At 47.2% G+C, this 20,591-nt stretch overlaps 2 protein-coding genes across 3 annotated transcripts in view; one reads left to right on the top strand and one right to left on the bottom strand.

Moving 5' to 3' along the window:
• The window catches only part of LOC142579489 (testis-expressed protein 10 homolog), an 89,595-nt gene extending 87,774 nt beyond the window's left edge, over window positions 1–1,821 (top strand). The window contains exon 16 of the mRNA XM_075689731.1: window positions 1,543–1,821. Coding sequence (XP_075545846.1) covers window positions 1,543–1,683 — 141 coding nt within the window. The 3' untranslated portion in view covers window positions 1,684–1,821. The remainder of the gene's footprint in view (window positions 1–1,542) is intronic.
• LOC142579491 (protein pinocchio-like) lies at window positions 1,730–13,776 on the bottom strand. Of its 2 annotated transcripts, none has more exons than XM_075689734.1 (4): window positions 13,495–13,776; window positions 6,528–6,720; window positions 5,848–5,977; window positions 1,730–4,407 (listed from the first exon to the last, which is right to left on the bottom strand). In XM_075689734.1, the coding sequence occupies exons 1-4, from the start codon at window positions 13,565–13,567 to the stop codon at window positions 4,321–4,323; spliced, it is 483 nt and encodes a 160-aa protein (XP_075545849.1). In that variant the 5' UTR covers window positions 13,568–13,776; the 3' UTR covers window positions 1,730–4,320. The 2 variants fall into 2 exon arrangements, with proteins under 2 accessions (XP_075545849.1, XP_075545848.1); XM_075689733.1 differs by lacking the exon at window positions 13,495–13,776 and adding an exon at window positions 11,570–11,730.
• Window positions 13,777–20,591: the final 6,815 nt, after the last annotated feature.

Below are 20,591 nucleotides of genomic sequence, written 5' to 3'. Positions count from 1 at the left end.
CTCGTAGCTTTGTGTTCTTGACGCTCACGTTTTGTTGAAAGACAGCACGAATGTCACTTTACTTGCTGCTGCTGCCGCATTTCCTCACGCCAGCGTTTTGACAGCGAGCTTCCGCAGTCATCGAGTCAGATGTGTTCATGTTTTCTTGTGCACGCATGTCACCATGCTCGTTAATTTAGTTAGTGTGCCTATGTTTACAAGTTTACACGGTCATTGAAACTGCTATCCTTATTTCGTGGAGCTGTCCACTAATTTGCTATTGCAATTGATGCTTCGCCTTTCGGGTGAAGCTGCCACTTTTTTTGCGAAACGTATCTGCCATAAATGAGTGGCGGTTTCTTTGGTTTTTTTTTTCAGGAATAGCACACAAAAATTGTCAACATGATTTTTTTCTTTTTTCATTTTGGATACAATGTAAACCTAGTTTCTATGTTTGAAACAACTGGCTCACAGTGTTTAAAGTAAAATGCTGGGCTCACAGCTGCACTCATACAGGAATAATGCTTGGCTCAAATACATATGGCAGTATTGTCTAGGGACTATGCAAGTTTATTTACTATGTTTCAAAAAGTATTTTAGGTGTTTCAGGGCCCCTTTAAAGGATATAAACATGGCAGCACGGATTAGAGAATGAACATTGGTAGCTGCTAGTTTGGTTGAGAATAAGAGGGAAGAAGTCGATTTGAGCAGGCTATGTAATACCTCGAAGTCATGGCAATAGAATAGATGCCCAGATTGGCAAAAAATTTTCAGACATCAGTGGTTGGCAAATGATGGAGTAGGGGTAAAGGCATTTGAATAGCAAAATTTTCTAATCGAGTCGATCATGAATGTTCCAGAAAACCAAACTGTGAATATCGAATTAAATACTGAACAGTTTCATTTTCTAAGCAAATATAAGGGATCTGTAGAGCCCAGCTGGAAAGAAACCAGCTCATTTACGGTATGTTATACATGTATGGCCTTTAATAACTTGATGTCAAGTCAACTGAGAGGCTTGTAAATGAGAAACAGAAAGGTGAACATACCTGGTGTGCCAACAACTATGCCAGTATTGAGCACTTAGATTGGTATTTCTCTCTGAAGACTATAACATACTGTTGTCACTTATAGTGTTCGAACAAACAAATATTTGACAACTTTGTATGCTGAATTCTCAAATCGAATAGCAAAGAGCTGATTGTATTTGGAATTTAAAATACATTTGCACACCTCTAAGTCGAGGGCTAGGAGTGGCTCTTGCCATGAAATGAATTGAAGCAGGCTGATAACTGGATTGGAGGCATACTGTGGCTTTAACCCCAGCACACCTGCTGGTCTCCTCTCTGACATGCTGCAACAGTTGACAATTCACAGAAACTTATCTTGCTCACTAGTTAACAGTAATGGTTGTTTCGATCTCTTTGCAATGTGATTGCACAGTGCTTGTCGCCTTTGTCAACTCAACCTGTAATTTCTTTTTGCACCATACATCTACTGTTCTTTCTGTTTGCTGTTAAATGATTTGTGTAAACCGAAGGCCTCTTCCTACTGTTCCTCTAGAAACAAGGCTCAGAGCTGCGCCGTCACCCATGGTTCCTGGCCACACTGAGCGAGTTCTGCGAGGGCATACAGCAGCAGCACCATCCCCACCAGTCAGCGATGCTGCAGCCATCAGGCATCGCTATCACCGTGCGTCAGTAAGGAAGGCACCCCGTAGGCAGATCAAGCAGTCCATGGAAACCAGATGTGAAGTGACAGAGTCTTTATTGCAAACCATGGGTGTTTTCAAGAACACACATTCCTCGAGACATGTTTCAATAAATAAGACATGCACAATGACTCCATCTGTGTGCAAGGCCAGCACTGGTGTTTGCTGCGCTGGAAGTTTTGATGTAGGCTCATCATTGAAAGCTGAAGGCATAGAAGAGTTCATAAAACATGTGCAGTTGCATGTGCGAGTTCATGAAGATGCAGATTTCCTGTTCTTATTGTTTTTCCCTATGAAAAATTTGGGTTTAAGCCTACCTTTGCCTTACTTGTGCAGTGAAATGAAACATTACATGGCAGCTTCTTGAACAAGAGGCACGCCATGTTCCAACTCTTATTTCTGCATCTTGAATATTAATTAGGTGTCCCTTTTCATATTAGCACTCCCTGTAGACTACGCTACATTTATTTCAAATTTTAGCTAGAGAATATTTGTTTGGTATTAAATATGCTTGCCACATGCTTTGTTGGGCAAGCAGTGCTTGAATTCAGCTGTTTGTTAGATAGCCAGCCTGCTCTAATTAAATATGCACCATGGATACTGACTGGCGTTGTTTTGTGATAAACCCAAGAAACTCGAGTTTGTGCAATTTCAATTTACCATGTGCAGCACAGTGTGGTTTTGCCTTCATTCCCTTATCAGCCCGTTTGTAGATGTGCATTTTGATTCTCCGTATTAGCAACCATAGCACCATCTGCCTGTTTGCTTTTGGCATCACTCTTCTCTGCTTACAAAAATACACACTCTGTAGATTGCTTCCATGTCTACTAGCCAAGGCACTCATCTCACACAAGTCGCTTCCTGAGGCACTCAGATCCTGAAACACGTTTCAGCCCCAAACAAGACTATGACCTTGTCCATCTCGCTTGCCTGTTTAGGTCATGAGCAAGATTTTGCGGATATCAGAACCAAATTGTCTGTGGAAAAAGAATCGGTTGACCGTGCAAGAAAGAAGTTTACAGGCAAGGGCACAGATTGCAGACATTTTTGGCACATAGTTAAAAAGCAGGCAATATTGAGTTACTCTTGTGTAAAAAAAAAATGTTTAAAGGCAGGCAGAATTACACAGGTAGCGACAACAGCTTTGGTGTACAAGCAAATGACTTAAAATCAACATTTCACTGCTTTCTCAGTGTACAGCAGAGGGAGATGCATACCAGAGCAATAGTTTGTCAGCTGTCAGCAGCAGCTAGTCCATGTCAATCTGAAGAGTGTCAGACTTATTATTTGCATGGTTCAAAGAGTACAGAGTAGCTGATGCATGGCAGCACCGATCACCAATTCAGTCCAGTTTTGGTAAATGTAGTTAAATCCAGTATGCAAATGTGAAAATCTTTTTCACCATACTGGTTTGCAATGTTGCAATAACTATAAGCTTACAATGCTAGCTTGTGAAAAGGGGATATCTGCTGTCTTTTGAGCAGCCGCCACTGCTGACAGCTGCAACTAAGGTAACACACCTCTACGGGCTCACCAATGTACAGGTGGACATTTTTGTTCCATACAGTGGTGACTCTTTACCACAAAATACAATGGACAATGACAAAAACTACACACACTAGACACAAGATGGTTTTGCAGTAACTGTCAACATTTACCACTGTGTTACAGGGCCAAAGTGGCACTTTACCATTTTGTCAAGTTTGCCTCAAGAACAGCCTTGTATGCACAAAAGGAAAAAAAAAATTATTGTACTGCCTTTGGTCTTAAGCCGGTAATGTAACCACCACTGTAATATCATTGTGGCACATTTATCAGCTTCATAATGAGCACATGGCAATTGTTTCTGTTAAGCGACAGCAAGTTGCCCCTGCAGCACAGGTAGAAAGCCGGCATGGACACACATATCAAGGGTTCAAGTTTTTTTTTCTAGGGTCATTACTGAGCCGCAGATGATGCTTACCATGCTTTTGTCATCAGTTAAAGGAAAAAGCAGCTTACTTGTGTGCGATCTGTTCTAGCACCTCGAGAAACTACCACAGGCCACATTTTCCCGTTTTCAAATGAACCTTAAAAACAAGGGAAGACAATGCAGATGGACAAAAATGTGCGAAACACTGAACGAGCACCACATATGTACAGAATATATCCCTTGTTGACCCACTGGCCAATTTTTCCCAAACCACTGCAGGGGAGCCACTGACTTGGCGCAGACATGGAATGTTACAGGTGCCACAAGCACCCTTCCCTTTTCATTGGATCTGTGACTGCAGCATGGATCAGTAATTTGGCCGCATCATGATGCTATGGATAGAACTCGGATACAGATTCCCACAGCCATCGGTGCACAATGCGTTCCAAGTTCAGGTTGGTCAACACCACAACACAGAGTCCAGCAGGTCCATGGCCACTAAATGCTCACACAGGCGCTGCCAAGACATCTCGGGAGACTGTGTGATGACGAGGCATGCATGCTGTGGAATCCTCAAGCCTTTTGGTGGAGTGAAGTCCAGGCTCGATGTGAGGCAGTGGGAGAAAACATGCGACGCAATGGGATCAACCAGGGATTTGTCCTATGTACAGTTGATAGAAGTGCTGCTGCCTGGGAGCTCTCCTAGGAAGGACATTCCTCAAGAGTCTTGCTGGCTCTTCGGAGCAGTGTCCTGGGGGGCTTTCTTGCATTCTCCCAGCCACTGGGCACGCCTTTGCTTGTGGGACTATTGGTGGTGGAGGAACAGGAAAAGGATACATGTTTAGCTTTCAAGCACTGCGCAGTGTTTTGTATGTATCACTGTTCTAAATACTAAAAGTACCACTCTGCTGAAGAGACTGCCTTGGCTACCTTATTGCTTTAAGTATTGGTAAAAGTTTGGCAGTGAAACCTTCCACTATTAAAAGGGCCCTGAACCACCTCTCTGGCTTGGTGAAATAACATAGTCGGCGGATAGCATATGCTGCTGTGAACATCTCAGTCAAGTTTTGCTGTCGTAAGCGGTGCATGGATCTCGCAAGCGGATCATGAAGTCACCTTTCTCTCAAATACTGTCTTTTCAGCAAGAGGCCCTGTCCTCACTCTCTTCTAGACTCACTACTTCATCTTCGGATGCACCATTTCATCATTCTCTTAGACGGCTGCTATTGGCCAATAGCTGACGTCAAGCTGCGTTTGGCTACATGGTGTGGATACCGGGGCCGCCACGGGATGCCGCCACAAATCCACTGGCTGTGCGCATTGCGGCACGCTGAGGAAACTGCATTCGGCTTATGTTTAATGCGTCATAGGCACCAAAAGCGGAAGTTGTCGCGTCTATGTTAACATCCAGAATGAAGTTTCAACTGTGTGCCACGATGACATTTAGAAGGGAGATCGTTGTGGGCACGCCTCACTGTGCCGTAGCCTTCGCAGTGCAAGGCATTGAAGAAGTAACGGGAGCACAGCGGAGGCCATGTTTGATTGCCAATAACTCCGCTTCTGGTGAACGCATTGAAGTACTCTTTGTGGCAAAGTACTTCTGAAATAGCCTATTTTCACTTCAAATGCCTTTCTCCACTTCAATAAAAAGTGGCTCAAGGCCCCTTTTTAAGCACCTAACCCTACAAATTAAGAATCTAAAGGAGTGAAGGCCCCTGCATTGGCCGCAATAGGTTAATGCATGCACCACCACATAAGCATTTTAAAGTAAGCAGAAAGGAAGTATAGACTCTGGAAAGTTTATAGATGCTGCTTGCTGATACAGATTGCAACACTGTTCAGTTTTCATAGTAACTATTGCAATGAGGCTTTTTTCTTTTTCTATTGTGCTGATGCCAGGTGACAGCAGACATCAGGCACCTAGTTGCCTAAAACGTTTGTGATGCTACTTGGCTACAGTAAAAAGCCAAGTTTCTATGCATGACCATCTTATTTTTCTTTGCTTCATAGCCAGAGTATGCTACCCTGTGTTGTGTGGAAACAGCTTAAGAAACAAGCAGTTGGTGCTCACTATACATAACTGTGCTACACTAATTTCACTAATTGATAGATTTGCAGACTGTACTGTACTTTTGGCAAAGGCAAACTTCAATCTTTATTACTTTATATGCGCAAGTAAGGGCACAGCGACCATTTTTTTTTTTTTCATTTGTGTTGCACAATGATGTAAAGAAAGTGGACTCACAGCATCCAAGTCCCTGCTCCAGACTTCATCACAGCTGCCATTACAGTGAAGACAGGGACGGCGCAAGGCATATCCGCCGCACTCGGCACAGTCCAGAGAAGCATGGTCCTCATACCAGCTTACCCCACATCTGCAAAACATGCAACATGCATGCTGCAGCTGTTCATTCAACGTATCACACCATCTCACCTTCTCATTGATTAATTTGGTGGTTAAAATGGATGCTGCACATATGTGTTAGAAAGGTGCGGAGCACCATTGATACTGTCAAGCTAGAAAAATCACAAGATTTCTTTTGTGTTGCACATTGCGGTTAGCTGCCATAGACCATTGGTCAGTGAACTCTAACAGCCTCGCTGCCAACCAATAATTGAAGAATCTTACTTGTTTAGGAAATGTTTTTGCAAGTTGGACCCTGTTTTTCCCGCTCACATGACAGTACTGTTTTGCACAGAATGGAAAAGTGGCGGGAAAGCAGCCCATTACAGTGTTGGTACTAGTTGCAACGATAGAGGGTCTAGTGGTTGTCTTGTTGCCGCCTTCACACAGCTTTTCCTGTTTACATGTCAACTTGAACGTATGCAAACAGGTTTTATTGTTGGTTTAACAGCACCTTTTATTGACGATCTAGTTCTAGGAACACTCCACATACAGTTGCCAGAGCAATCATGATAACTCACGTAAAGCAGGAGTTGTAGTGGTTCTTGAGGCCTTCCAATGTGACTGCATCGGCCCCTTGTACCAGCAGTTGCTGCTGCGCCAAATCCTCAATACTGTCCCGACAACTGTCTTGGTCCGAGCATCGTGCCAGTGGCGAGTTGTGCGAGAGCGTCATCAGCACAGGGTCCGACTTGGAATGCCGGATGCACAGGTCTGCGTACAATCAACAGGCAGGATATAGGCATGGCTTTACAGACACCAGGCACTGTTCAAACTGCACTGACAAGCTATGGCTCCCTCGTGAGTAATACAAGCCTAGCGCAGACTTGAAACAATGAGAAAGAAACATAGAAGTACAGCTGCAAGCAGCAGTGTGGTGTGCTTATGTGATGTTACAACAGGCCAGGATGTGATGTTTACAAAACGTCGTGCTTTTGTCAGACTAAAACTGCACATTTATAGTTTTTTGCCGGTAATTTTCTGCCTGTGAGTTATCAAGTAGCCCTCAGTGCAAACACTATTACACTTAAATGTTACTTTGCGATAACTGCCTAATATATTATTCTGGAGAATACACCTGCAGTTTTTGCCAGCTGATTTCAGCCCATTGGTTATAAAGGTCTCCATCACAATGACTCCAATTTCAACAGTGCTTTGCATTAAAAAAAAGTCATTGCAAGTCGTGCTAAATGTTGTCCATGCAACACTGTCCAGGCACTTGTAATGATGGAACTCTGTGCTGGAGCTAGAGCCTGGCTGGTAAAGACAGGAAAAGTGAGGTCACTGAATCTGGCCATGTACACAGCAGTCAAGTGTGCAAAGCACAGCTGTGAAACACCTGCTTACTCTATCCTGCGTCAATCGGACTCTTGTAGCATTCCAGCGTATACGAGTGTCTGGCGGACATCCTGTTTGCCATGAACTTTGTTCCAGGTTCAACAAGCTAAGTGACAATAAGCCCACAGTTCTATGAAGGCCATAGTTATTGCAGTTTTCAGTGAAACTTTGTTGAGTGGAATAGCATATTGGGAAATTATTTTTACTGTAAAGTGCTGCTCTTGGACAAATAATTCATCTTATAGGTAATGTAGTAGTACCATGTTAGCCACCGTACTTGAAAAATTGGTACAGGAAACAAGTGCTTTTTCCACTGGTTCTCACATACAATGTAGTACCTGCAAACCCCAGTTAATTAGCTTCTGTGAACGCTGCGACTATCCGACAGCTGTTGGGACAAATGATAACATGGGCTGCAATTTTCATGTATTCACTAATGTCCACCAAATCCAGCCTGACCGAACTTTATTGTGGCTGTCGTAAGTCATACGTAGCTAGTGTTCAAGCAACAAAACACACCAGTGAACAAATGCAGCTACTTCATAACAGCATGTACTTGGCCTTATAGCATGCCCGTATAGCTAATTCTATCAATGTAGTGTACTGAACTTTGAACAGTCAACTCCACGAACAGTCCACGAGGGACTGTTCTAACAGCTGTCAAGTTCTACAGCCAGTCTCCCAATAAACATCCCGTTTTCTTGCAAAGCATAAGACTTTTCATTTTATTTTCATCTCTTCTAAAGCAGTACTCTTGCAACAGAGGTTTAGTATAGATGTTGGTCTAAAACGTGTGCTACGTGTCATCATGAGAGTGGTGATCACTGACGCAGCTGCTGTGCAGTTTCGCAGTGTTCGAGTAACCTTTGCGACCACTCCCCCGAATCATTTCGAAACGAGTGATTTAAGCAGCACTTTCTAGAAAGCTTCTCAAGTTGCTTTTCCCGATTTGATGTGCCTATTTACTGAATATGAAGACCCTCTCCTCTGAACAATAGCCTTCCCAAGAAGTAGGTGTTAAGTGCTTTCTGTTTCACTATAATTCGAGGGTAGTGCCAGCCAGGTCATCCTTAATTTCAAATGCGCATGTGCCAGGGGGTTGTTCGTGAGGAACAGTCCCTCTGGCTATATGTTTCTTGTTTCTGTGCCTGTACTACCTAAAAGACACCCATTCCTTTAAGTTCCGGGAAGAATATTCGGTGCTCGCGGTACAGCGTGCATGCTTGCGCGATCGGGGAGGAGAAGAAGGCGCAGCATTCAACAAACTGAAGGCCGCGATATTTTCTGCCGTCTTGAGGCCGCGCCCTCTACTAGACTGGCAAGCACGTGGAGCGGGGAAGCCCGGGAGTTTGCGTGCGCGGTTGACTAAGCTCCCAAAGGCGGGGGCAGAAGAGGGAATCTCGGCAATAGGCGGTGGGCGTTCCTCTCTATTTTTGCGTTGTCTCGTGGACGGTTGTGATAAGAGAAGGCACAGAACAAAGAAAATAATAGGCGTAGACGTGACGAGTGCCTCTCCTTCCTCTTCCGCTCTAGTCCGGCCTTTTCATGGCATCTCGCACGGGTCTCGCTCTCTTTTCGACGCGACGCCCATTTCGTTGCCTTTTGGAAAGCAGAGAGGGCGCGGCAGCTCTTTTGAAAAGCAAGCCGCTAGGGCGGCGCGCGCGTCGCGGGCAGCGGCGCTCTGCGCGTTTCCCCTTCCCTCTCGGCACACGTCCTCCTCTTCGCCCCCTCATTCGCTTTGAGCGGAGCCGCGAGGGTTCGATTCCTCTCGTGCGACGACCCCGTTTGGCCCGCCACCTTGCCCCGTGCGTTGTCCTCCTGCGTTTTCTTTCCCACGAGATCTCGCTGCGCGCAGACGAGGGAGCAACCTGTCCTGCGCCACTGGGACGCGGCGCGCGCCGTTCCAACGACGAGTACCAGTAGGCTCCACGCGCTGGCAGAGCTGCTGGTTCCTTCAGCGCCATGAAGGCTGCGAGTCGCAACGAGCCAGCAAGCTTTGTCCCCTGTGCGTTTTAAAAAGCGTTCTCGTGGCCTTCCGTATGACCAGTTTTATCCATTTTTGGGGGTAACTTACAGAAAAGAAAGACAGAAAATAAAAGGTTTCCTGTAGAGGCATCGCAGTGCCTAAATTAAGCTAGCCAAACACACCGCAGTATAGATCGAAAAGCCCCAATGTGATAACCGGTGCTAGAAGACGACATGGCGAAACCCTTGACGCCTGCTTCGCGGCGTTTTCCCTGCCACTCCCGCGCTGCGAATTGCACCCACAAACTAAAGATGAACCAGGCTTTCGCCATGTCATGATTCATCTCTACCGCGATGTTCTAGCAATGCATATCTACTCAGCACAGCAGCAGAATAGTCAGCGTTCTCAAGCCTGACGGTCCCATAAAAACGCAACGTCAGAAGATTGGCGGGACGATTAAAGAAGATATTCTATCAGTTCGCAAAGCGCCTCGGTTTTGTCAACAAACATATGCAGTTTGTAAAAATTCTTTGGCTTCCAAACAATGTCAAAGACACGTAACAAATAAATAAAAACAAATGTGCAGTATCGCGCCTTTCAGTGAACAGAATCCTCACCATGTACGGGACGATGAAAAAAACTGCTACCGTCTGCCGAAGTGCTGCCATAGTAGGCTTCTTTACAAGACAATGCAGCCGCTGGCTTCTGCATAAGTCTAGAAATCCTTCCGACACGGCAGGTGCCGCGTATGCCCCAACCGCGAACGCACACGTGTTCTCGCGGTTTCTGTCTGCATTTTCGGCGAATTTCAGCATCAAGCTGTGGTGGCATAATCCTTTGACGCCTTCACCAGCAACCCGCTAGGCGTTCTGGCTCACACACTCTTCTTACCAAACAAGAAAACATACACGAATATCGACGACGCGGTTATGCTGTGGCAATACAAGTCCTGCGGGGTTAAGCACAGCATCGCAAGGTGTCGCCACCATCGCCGCTGCGCATGTCTACGTCTACGCCACGTCTTCGCCGTGTTCAAACACTTCCTGAACGCGCCGTCACCGCGGCCTAAGTAATTTTTTTTTTCGAGAGGCAATTGCACGGTCAAATCGCTGTCAGACGCGTGTCCACGCCTAATTTCCGCCAGCGACATTAGAGCTCAAAGACACCGAGGGCGCGTGACTGCGCGCGCCCGTTTGTTTTTCGAGCAGTGCCGTCACTCTCCAGATTAATCTTTGCACCGATGCCAGCCGGATCACAGTGTACACATCCGCCGTCAGACAGGAGGCACACACACTGCTGGCCCGCAAAACTAATGCAGGGCGCCGCTGCCGACCAAAACAAAGGCTGGCGCCCGACTGACAAGGGAGCGCGTACGCAGCAGCTGCCGTCCCTCAAATGCGAGCCACGAATGAATGATCTCTGGCATCTGCGCGGCGCCGTCTCGACGCGGCCAGCTCGACTGCCTGCCGCGCGCACCTATATAATATTATGCTATACGGGCGTACGCAGAGCGCCGGCCACGTCTTCAAATAACGGGAGGGGTCGTGAATAACGGCAATTTCTTACACTCCATCCCACGAAATTGAAAAGTATTCGCTCTGCTCTCGCGTGCGGGCGGCAACCGCACGGTGCGTGTAGTACATCTGAATCGCGGATCGTGCGTTTCTGCTGGCTTTTCGAAAACTCGTGCGATAGCTCGAGCGAATCTCGGAAACACGGTTTCGCTCCTGCGGCCGCGCACGTCGCGATCTGCCGCCCCGCGGGTGTTGTATTCGCTCGTCTGTGACCCACGAGGCACGCGCGTAAAATTTGTGCTACATTCGTGGCGGGAGATCTGGGTCGGAGCTGTAGAGGGCCGCGCAACTTGCGGCGGTAGCGTCCGCTCTCAAGCGAGGGCATCCTTTTCTCTTTTTTTTTTTTCCCCCGCCTTTTTCTTGAGGAAGACATGCGGGAGGTCGTAACCTGCTCACCGCTGCGGTCTTATTCATCATTCTGAGCCAGATACACAGTATCAAAGAAGCACGATAAAACCGCGATATCCATACGGGAGCAAGCTATCTTTCCCTCAATGCCTCAAAAAAGCGCGCGAATGCAAAAAACTGTTAGCGAAGAAGCGCATACGCATCACTGACGGTTCCACGTACGGCTGGCCCCGTTTGAAATGAAGACGGATGAAACAGAACGAGGGCGGCGGAGCTGGTGATGACACCGAAAGTGATGACGCACACACACACACACACACACACACAAACGACGTACCGTTCAGAGAGCGGTGGACGTCGTGAAGCGATGACGTCGACGGCCTGGATTCAGACGAGTTTTCAAGCATAGCGAGCGAACGTCGCGCACAGTGTGCCATATTTCGCTAGGCCGGGTCTCTGGGACAAGGAGAGGCGTATAGCAGAACGAGACGCGGACTGACTAACACTGGCCTCGTCGCGCTTTCGACGCACCTGGTAACTTATGGACTCTCGAGGTCACTTTTTCTAATGCGAACGACGAGTATGTGCTTGCAAGCTGTGCAAGGGCCCCGCGCCTAATCCGTGGCGATATATTCTGTTTGGCAAAAAAGAAAAGTGACTCAACACATATGTGGCGCACGCGTCCTACCGGGAAACTTAAGCTGGCGCTATATGCTGGTGACTAAAAACGCGGTGACTCAGGGTTGGACCGCGGGGGCGCGCTAGACTGTCACTTCGGTACGTGCCGTGCGCACCAAATACGGCGGCACCAGAATGTGGGCCTGCCGAAATCGCAGCTATGATACGCCGGCCTTCAGAGCGGGTCTCGATAAGGGCCTGGCTGGCAAATTCGCCAGGCCCTTATCGACAACACCAACAACGCACCATTATCTCGGAAACGCGCGCGCACAGCGTGACGGCAAAGTGCACGAGATTTCCAAGTCCCAGCTCCTTCGCCACGTTCAATGGAACACTTCGCCTGAACCTCTCGTGTAGTCTGTTGACTTTCGTCCTGGAACGTGATTTCTGCTCTTGGAGTGAGTGATGATTTTTGCCTCCTATTTAGGAACGTTAGGACGTGCACGCGAAACGGGGTCTTATGTTTATATCTACGTGTAAGGCGAGAAAGATGCAATATCCGCCCTTTTCCACCAGTCGCGCACCGTGGTACACTTGCCTTCAGTGGAGGACTTTACACAGCCTAGAACTCGAGACAATCTCGAGCAACGTACATACATTGCTTCTGTTTTTTCAAAGTTGCTGCGGCAGCGGGCCACCGAACAACCTACGCACCCTTGAAATTTGCTCAGAACAGAACATCCGCATGGCGCTTCTTCGTCTCGGGTACAACAACCTCGAAGCAGACGACGTTTCTAAAGTTGCGCGCGCACTAAAAGGAGCCGCGAGTCCGTCGCGTTCTCAAGGCCGTGGTGTCAGTCGCGGTGTCGGCGCGATTCTTTTGAATTCAAAACGGCCGGATGTATGCATGCCTGTTGTATATCATATGCACGCGTGGCGTGCGAGCTTGATACGCCAGAAACTGTCTGGCCGCGTGGTTCTACACAAACCCTGCCTTGTCTGTCTTCACAATCCCTGGCGTTTTTGCTTCCGTTGCTAATAATTTCGGCACTTTGGAGAGCGATATGTAAAGAGCTGACGGCGGGCGCGGTTCAGCTTAGCTTGGCAGACGGCCACGTAGACCGCCGCCTTGCAACTGCCGCAAGTGTCGTGGCCTCATCCACACATCGCCGCGCCGATCGGGGACGACCATTCGAGCCAAAAAGGCCTGAAGCCAAATAATTTGCCAGATATCTGGCAAAATAAGAGATTGTCGCTGTATCATTTGGTTAGCAGTTCCGTTAATTTATTATTTTTTTTTACATCGCCCTGTACGCGTTCTCTCGGGCTACCACCCCTACAGCTGGTGTTCGCAGGGCCCGCGGCCAAATGGTGTCAGGTTACGCGCGCGAAAGCTGGCAGCGCTGTGAAATAGCGAGTTTTTTTTTTTTCTTATTTTTCCCCAGTTAAACCAGCCATCGTGTTCAGCTTCGACCGAAGCTTTTCTGTATATCTGTCTGGATTTGTTGCTTCGCAATATTACCGAAATTCGGGCGATAAAATTACGCAGTTTCATTGAGAAATCCCGTTTTCATCAACGTTGTTACAAATAGTTGCTGATTTACTGTGTGCAGAAGCAGGAAATGTGACTGAGGTGTTTCTAACCTTTCTTGAAGACTGCTGAGCGCGACTCATGAAGCGCCGGGGTCGGGTAGCTCACTAGAACTCCAGTAGCCATGGTATAACTCCACGTGTCGGGCACAGCAGAAAGGGATGATGGAGTGAGCGACAGTTGCGATCACAGCACCGTGCTTCCTGACGTGGTATACGTAATCCAATATATTGAGTTTCGGCTTTCGCGACTGGAATAACTTTCGGTTTGCCCGAAACGACTGCTCCCGCACTTCGCGCGCGCTTGCGGACGACTGAGGAGGAACGCTGCCGCAGCAGACGATTCATTTCGAGCTCGCCGCTGGCGCCGCGCCGCGGAGGCGAGGGCGGTGGTCTGGTGTGGCGCATGCGCAGAAGCGTTGAAAGCAGCTGCGCGTGGGCGCCAGTATCCCGCGCTCCTCAAACGTGCGAAACTCCCGCCTTTGCGGACGTTTCAAACGGAAAAATTACCTGTAAATTAAAAAAAAAAAATGTCGGCTGGCTCAATTGCAGTTAACGTTGCCAGCGTAATGCGAAACATTCTTCATTTGTAGAAAACGGTTGTATAAATAGTGTAACTGTTGTGTAGAGAACGGTTATGTAGATATCATAGGCTGCAGCGTAAGAGAGATGTTTGTAATGCCAAGATACAAAATTTAAAGCAAACTAAAACTCAGTTGCACATACCCAGTTGCCTTTGTGGTCCCAGTGCACATACCCAATTCACATATCGAATCTCTCCTGTGGCACATCATTTCAGACAGTCACTGTGCTATAACCGGGATCGGCACACGAAAACGGGGAGATAGGCTACACGAGTCTTCATTGAAATAAATAAATAAATAAATAAATAAATGGTCTGGGGTGGGTAAAGAATGTGGTGGGGTGCAGGGCCCACAGTAGCAGCACTGGATTCAATGGGCGCCCCTTGAGGTGTGGTTGTGGCAGATGTCATTTATAGCAAACATTTCTCCAGGTGGCGCAGCGCGTGCGTTAGTCTGTTTTCCGTGGTACAGTATACAGCAATATGCGGCATTTTGAATAGTAATTTATTGTTTCGACCGTTTTGCGACTAATCTACTGCGAGGACTTCGGCGGGGACGGCGTCTGACTGATCGCGCTCGGTTTTCCCCTCGTGAAACTGAACCTATATATACGCGCTTCGCGCCAACGTTGTTCGTATATTGAACGCTCGCGGCGTTAAGCTCGACGTCAGCGGCTACAGGGGGCTGCGCTGGGACCGTTGGAGCGCTTCCCGCGAATTCGGTCCTCCCCGCAAACTCCGCAGAAGCGAGGAAGGAAAGACGGCGCGCAACTGTCAGCGGTTCTTGCGAAACGGGCCGACGCGGACATTCTCGGCGTTTCCTCCGGAATGCAGCAGCGGCTGGTTGAATGTAGTGTCGCGTGCGCACGACATTAATGCAAGCTTCTCCGCGTACATCCCTCGCTCCCAGCGTGTTTCCTTAACTATACGCAGGCCGCTTCATGGAAAGTGTGGAACGATTTGTTAACCTTCTGGGGATCGTCTCCGCTAATTTTACCGCTTCTGTTTGTGCATTTCTTTCCCCTCCCTTTGCCGTTGCAGGTGGCGGGTGGTGGAGGTTTCCGTGCTGCAATAAACGAGAAGGAAGAAGCGACCTTTTTTTTTTTTTTGAGACAAGATTTTCGTTCATGCCAGCTTTAACGCGTGGCACTGAAACTCTATACGATTCTGTACCGATACAATTTAACTGACAGGGAGCGTTGCAACTTTTTGACAGTATCGAGCCGGTACTGCATATCCCAGAGCTTCCTACAAGAATCACCAGAGCGAACTGTGGCGCTGTAGTGTCGGCGGCGCAGCTGCGAGTACGACAGTTCAGTCAACTTGGGAATGATGAATAGTACGTGGATTTTCTTAAACTTTGTTCTCTCTGCTTCAAACTGCCTTGCGAGTTTGAAAAATGATATTTTTCGACAAAATGTTGCGTTTTAGTGGCAACAATTCGTTATAAATGTGCGTGTACGCAGAAAGTCCATGCCTTCGTGCGTCGAGGAAAAAAAGAAAAGTCATTTCATTGATATTTGGAAAGATATAAATAAAGCCATCAGAACGTCTGAAGCCACATGAAGATTAAACGAACCCGTGTACTACCCATCGTTCCCATGGTAACCGAATGGTCGTAGAGCCTGAGTTCCCCGTGGTAAATTTTGTAGGAAGCTCTGCGCTGCCGATGCCGCCTGACTTTTTCTTCTTTTTATTACAATTTTTGTTCATCTCCTGTTTTCATAGGCAGTTTTTCACATACAGTAATTCGAGCTTGTCAGCGCATACAAGCTGTACAGAAGAGAGATAGAGAGATGATAATTTATTGAGGAAACGCAGAGATGTTGGCCTGAGGTAATATGCTCTAGCCAGCTACTCTACTAAGAGGGAAGAGGAGAGATATGTGGGGTATGAAGAGTGTTGGTGAGGATAGACAGTAGGATACGATTACATGAGTATACACGTTCATGTCCAAAGAGCTCGTTCACAGCCTAGAATTTAGGTCTGTGTTAACTAAACATTCTAAGAGAGCTTTCATGGCTCGCTTTGTTGATATGCCTGGCCACAAGTTCGTGGCTACAATAAATGTGTATCTTTATGTAATTTCCTCGTACCTGTGGTCTTCATTATTTGCACTTCTATGGGTAGAGGAGTGCAATAAAAGGTCCCAACATTTCTTAAACATTATATATTAAAAGAGATCCGAGGACAACTAAACACTTCTTATGAGTTGTGAGTGCGAAAACGTTAATATCCAATTGAACGCCGCTGAGCGCTCCTTCGAGTGTGGCGCTGCGAGTAATGTTTTCGAGTTTTGCTATTAAATTGGGGCGGGTTATTTTTTTTCATACGCTTTCTACGTTATCATGTTGGCTGTGGACCGGAATCATTTGGACGATATTGCTGAGAAGTCAAGGACGCCGCATCCCACCGACGTCCTGCGGGTCGATAGACCGAGGAAGCAGCAGCAGCCACCAAGGCCGGCAGGTGCGCTAAAGCCCTGTGGGGGTGAGAGACAAGAGAGAGAGAGAGAGAGATACGGACCGCGCGCCGGCTTCCGAGAGCGAGACGGCAGTACCTGCGCGTCACGCGACTGCCTCGCCGACCACAACCCGACTCTCACCGTGTTGCCGTATTTGCTCCGTGGAGGCGCGATGATGACGTGGCGTCGCGGCGATGCCCTCTCTCCTCACGGAACACCTGACGCGCTAAGGAAGCAGCAGGTGTTCCAATTCGCCCGCTCTGCTCCGTCTAGGCGCGCTCGAGACGTGGCGACGCAGCCAATGGGAATTTAAACGCCGTTTCGCTGCTACAGACGCCGGCTTTTTTATCTCAATGGGCCAGCTGCCATCACAAATGTGTATCAGTGAGTTTCGCGTAACCTGTGTCCAACCTGTGCGAGGAACACACTTGTCAATGAATTAGAGGTCTATGGAGCAGGTAGTAACGCTTATCGGGCGAGTGTCATTATCTTGGCTTAACCAGCCAAAGCACACTGAAAGTGATATCCGCAAAACTGATCGATCGAGAATTTGCACTGTTGCGAACTGAAAAAGGCGAAAGCCACACTGAAGGTGTCGATAAACTGGAATGTTTTCGCCGTAAGTTCGCGTCAATTGCTTCCGTTACACTCCCTGTTTTTATACTGAAATCTTCTTTAGTTGTCTGTCATACGACGTATGATGAGGAAATTAATACATGGGCGCGTGCGACCGTGTGTTGTATTAAGCAGGTATAGCAGCTGTCGACCCTAACATGCGTGGAGTCGTTATTTCCTTCTGATTTGGGAATACGTTTTAATAAAATCTCGAAATATTTTCTTTGTAATTCTCTCTCTCTCTCTCTCTCACACACACGCACGCACGCACACACACACACACACGCACGCACGCACGCACGCACGCACGCACGCACACACACACACACACACACACACACACACACACACACACACACACACACACACACACACACACACACACACACACACACACACACACTCCGTTGCTAACGTTTTGGGACAAAATACACGAAAAAGGACCAGAATTGAGACGGAGCGGACTTCGCTTATTTTCAATCGCATATATCTACGCAGAACAAGCAATTGATCTGGACAGTTCGAACCTTTCGAAACCACCTAACTGCATCTGCTCTAACGGTGGAAAATGCTAATATTTCTAATTTCGCTTGCCTATAGGGGCGACACACAATCATATCATGTCGTGATTCCTGCACGTACTAAGGATCAGCTCTACATTTCAATAAACATGTGCTTAAAGGAGGTCCTCAAATACATATTGGTTGTATTAAAAGTGGCCAGGAACGTTATTTTTGCTTTCACCGGCAGTGACGTGAACTGGCTGCTATCTTGCAATACTTAGCCGAGTTGTGCGAGTTTCCTGCTCTTTCTTTCCTTCTTTCTTTCTTTCTTTCTTTCTAAATGAGATAGGAATGCTTGGATGACCATTACTCCGGGTATTGCTCGCACTGCGATACTGAAGTATGCGCCATCGGGCCGCGTTCCTGGGGCCTCTTATGGTAGGGTGTCCAAGGACGTCTCGGTCCTCCTCTCCCTCTGACCGCTGCATACGCTTAGAAACAACGTATACGCAAGAGCAAGGCCAAAAATTCTCGCTGTTGCTTGAACGGCACCAAGTCGCAGACATCACAAAAGAATAATGGCCCGCGCAACACATGTGCAGAGCAAACCGTCGCATTCTCTGCAGATTCTTTGCAGCCGCGCCTGTGCGAGATAACGCGAGCACACTCCGAAATCTCTCTCTCTCTCTCTCTCTCTCTCTCTCTCTCTCTCTCTCTCTCTCTTTCTTTCTTTCTTTCTCTCTCATTTTATATTATATTTATTTATATATTATTTTTTATATTTTTTCCCTTTCCTTTCCGGTCGCCTCCGCTTCCGCTCTACCATTTCCTCTCCTCCCTGTCGTACTACAGACGAACGCGTATCATGACCCGTTGACATTGAATATCCGGCTATGTTTGGCTTTTCTTTTGAAATTGACATAGCCTTTTGCCGTTGACATAGCTTCTCTGTGTTCTGTTTATTTAGTTGTCGTTATTATGCAGTGAGTTCGTTGCGACAACGTCAGCGTTTAGTTATGGGTGTTATTTTTGTCTCGAATGCATCTGTATACCGCACATGCGCGACACGCAACAGGTATACGTATAGCCACATCGAAAGAGAAAATAGGACAGAGGCTAGTATATTTTTTCTTCAATACGAAAATGATTTTCTCCAATTTTTCGTTGTTTTCCCTGAAGGTGTGTAAATTAGGATCGCGCGTTGGGGCGGCTGGCTCGGTCTCTCTCCTTCCCCAGGGACCGATTTGCATTGCTTAAAGCAGGATAGATTGGTTGCGCCTGAAAGAAAGTAATGACGGCCTATTTTTCTAGCGCTTTGCCCACTATACTGTACGACCCCGTCGACTCGACGAAAACAAGTCGGTTAGCGATTTGTTGCTTTGTTCAACTCCCGTTACGCGGTTACTGCAGCAGTGGACTGCAGGACTTGGCCGTTTATATATATAGACCCATTGTGACGGCACTTCTATGTACAGAGATGTCAACAAACCGTTTGGCCGGCAGTGCACGGCTTTGCGAAATAATATCCGACGGCGCATCGCTCGGTGAAAATTTTGCCTTCTTTTTGCTCGCGTGTCTGACTCCCACTGACGCCGCCTTGTTTATTTTGCGGGACGCTGTAGCTGCATTTCCATTGAGGCTAACGTTGCTAAACAGTATACATGCATTCTAGCGCGCCTAAAATGACCTTGTACAGTGAAGCTGTATGTAGATATACCCTCCGGTGGTGGTCGATGTCCGTCCGTCTACGCGTCGCGTCGACACGACAAAATTTTCGTCTCCAGTTTTTCGCGAATGCTCTGTAGCTCTCCATCTAATGTAGATGTCTTAGAAAAAATCATACTGAAATCGGTCGCTAAGACGACTCTATCATTACGCCGAGTTTCAGTTGCCTGTCATAATTAGTTAGTTCACAGTGAACTTGACGTTACAGAATTCTCGTCTGCTGTCAATACATGGCCGTCTACGGAGAGAGGATGGTTACAGACGACGGCTGTAACTCTTGTTTCATCGAAACTATGCCGAAACTAATTATACTGAATATGGCTGCTAAGAGGATTCTATCATTACGCCGAGTTTCATATACTTGTCTTAATTACGTAGTTCACAGTGAAGTTGTAAATATTGTGGAATTCCCGTCTGTAATGCGGCGGTACTTGCTCGCGTCACTACCTCATAAAAGAATAAGAATAAATCCCTTCGCAGTCGAGATATATATTCGCTGTTTGTTTCCTTCAATAATAATAATAATAATAATAATAATAATAATAATAATAATAATAATAATAATAATAATAATAATAATAATAATAATAATAATAATAATACCTATATATACACAGATGGGTTGATTGAGGTAAAACACACCACAGCTTCGCTGCTCGCCCTTCACAGAGTGGAAGGGCTCAAGAATTTTTTAGAGCGCAGCCACCCGTTCCTGCGGCGAGCGTCGGAGGCGTAGCCTAGCAACGAGCACAGCGAAAGATGAACGAGCGAATGCGGAGCGGAAGATAAAAACGCGAGCCGCGAACGACGGGCACCAATGAGAGCGGCCCCTTCATTGACTTGCGCGCGGGAAGCTGGTGTCATGCGGACTCAGCCGGACCGCTCGTTTCGTGCTACCGTCTGCTCGCGTCAGCTCTCGCCCGCGCTTGTTTGGTTTGCTTGGTTTGGTTTCGTTAGCGCTTGCTTCGATTGTGATGGTTTGCGATTGTTTTTTTTTTCTAAATCTCACTGTGTGCGCGACGCAAATTGTGCAGTACTTTTTGGAAGCCACACGGCACCAGCGATAACACTAAAAGCTTCGACGAGTCATGCATAAAAGCTGACGCTCTCGACCCGCAGATCAGATTTTCGACGATTGCTGACTCTGCTACATGTCTCTCTCAAATTCCTTGCCTCAATGTATCGCGAAATGAAAATACGTATGGAGCTGCGCTCAAATTTTGCATTGGGGAGTATGGTAACCGTCGGTGAACTTTTTCCT

Source organism: Dermacentor variabilis, chromosome 4 (genome assembly GCF_050947875.1).
Source record: "Dermacentor variabilis isolate Ectoservices chromosome 4, ASM5094787v1, whole genome shotgun sequence".
In the NCBI taxonomy this organism is placed as follows: domain Eukaryota; kingdom Metazoa; phylum Arthropoda; class Arachnida; order Ixodida; family Ixodidae; genus Dermacentor; species Dermacentor variabilis.
This window is presented reverse-complemented; position numbering and strand designations above follow the sequence as displayed.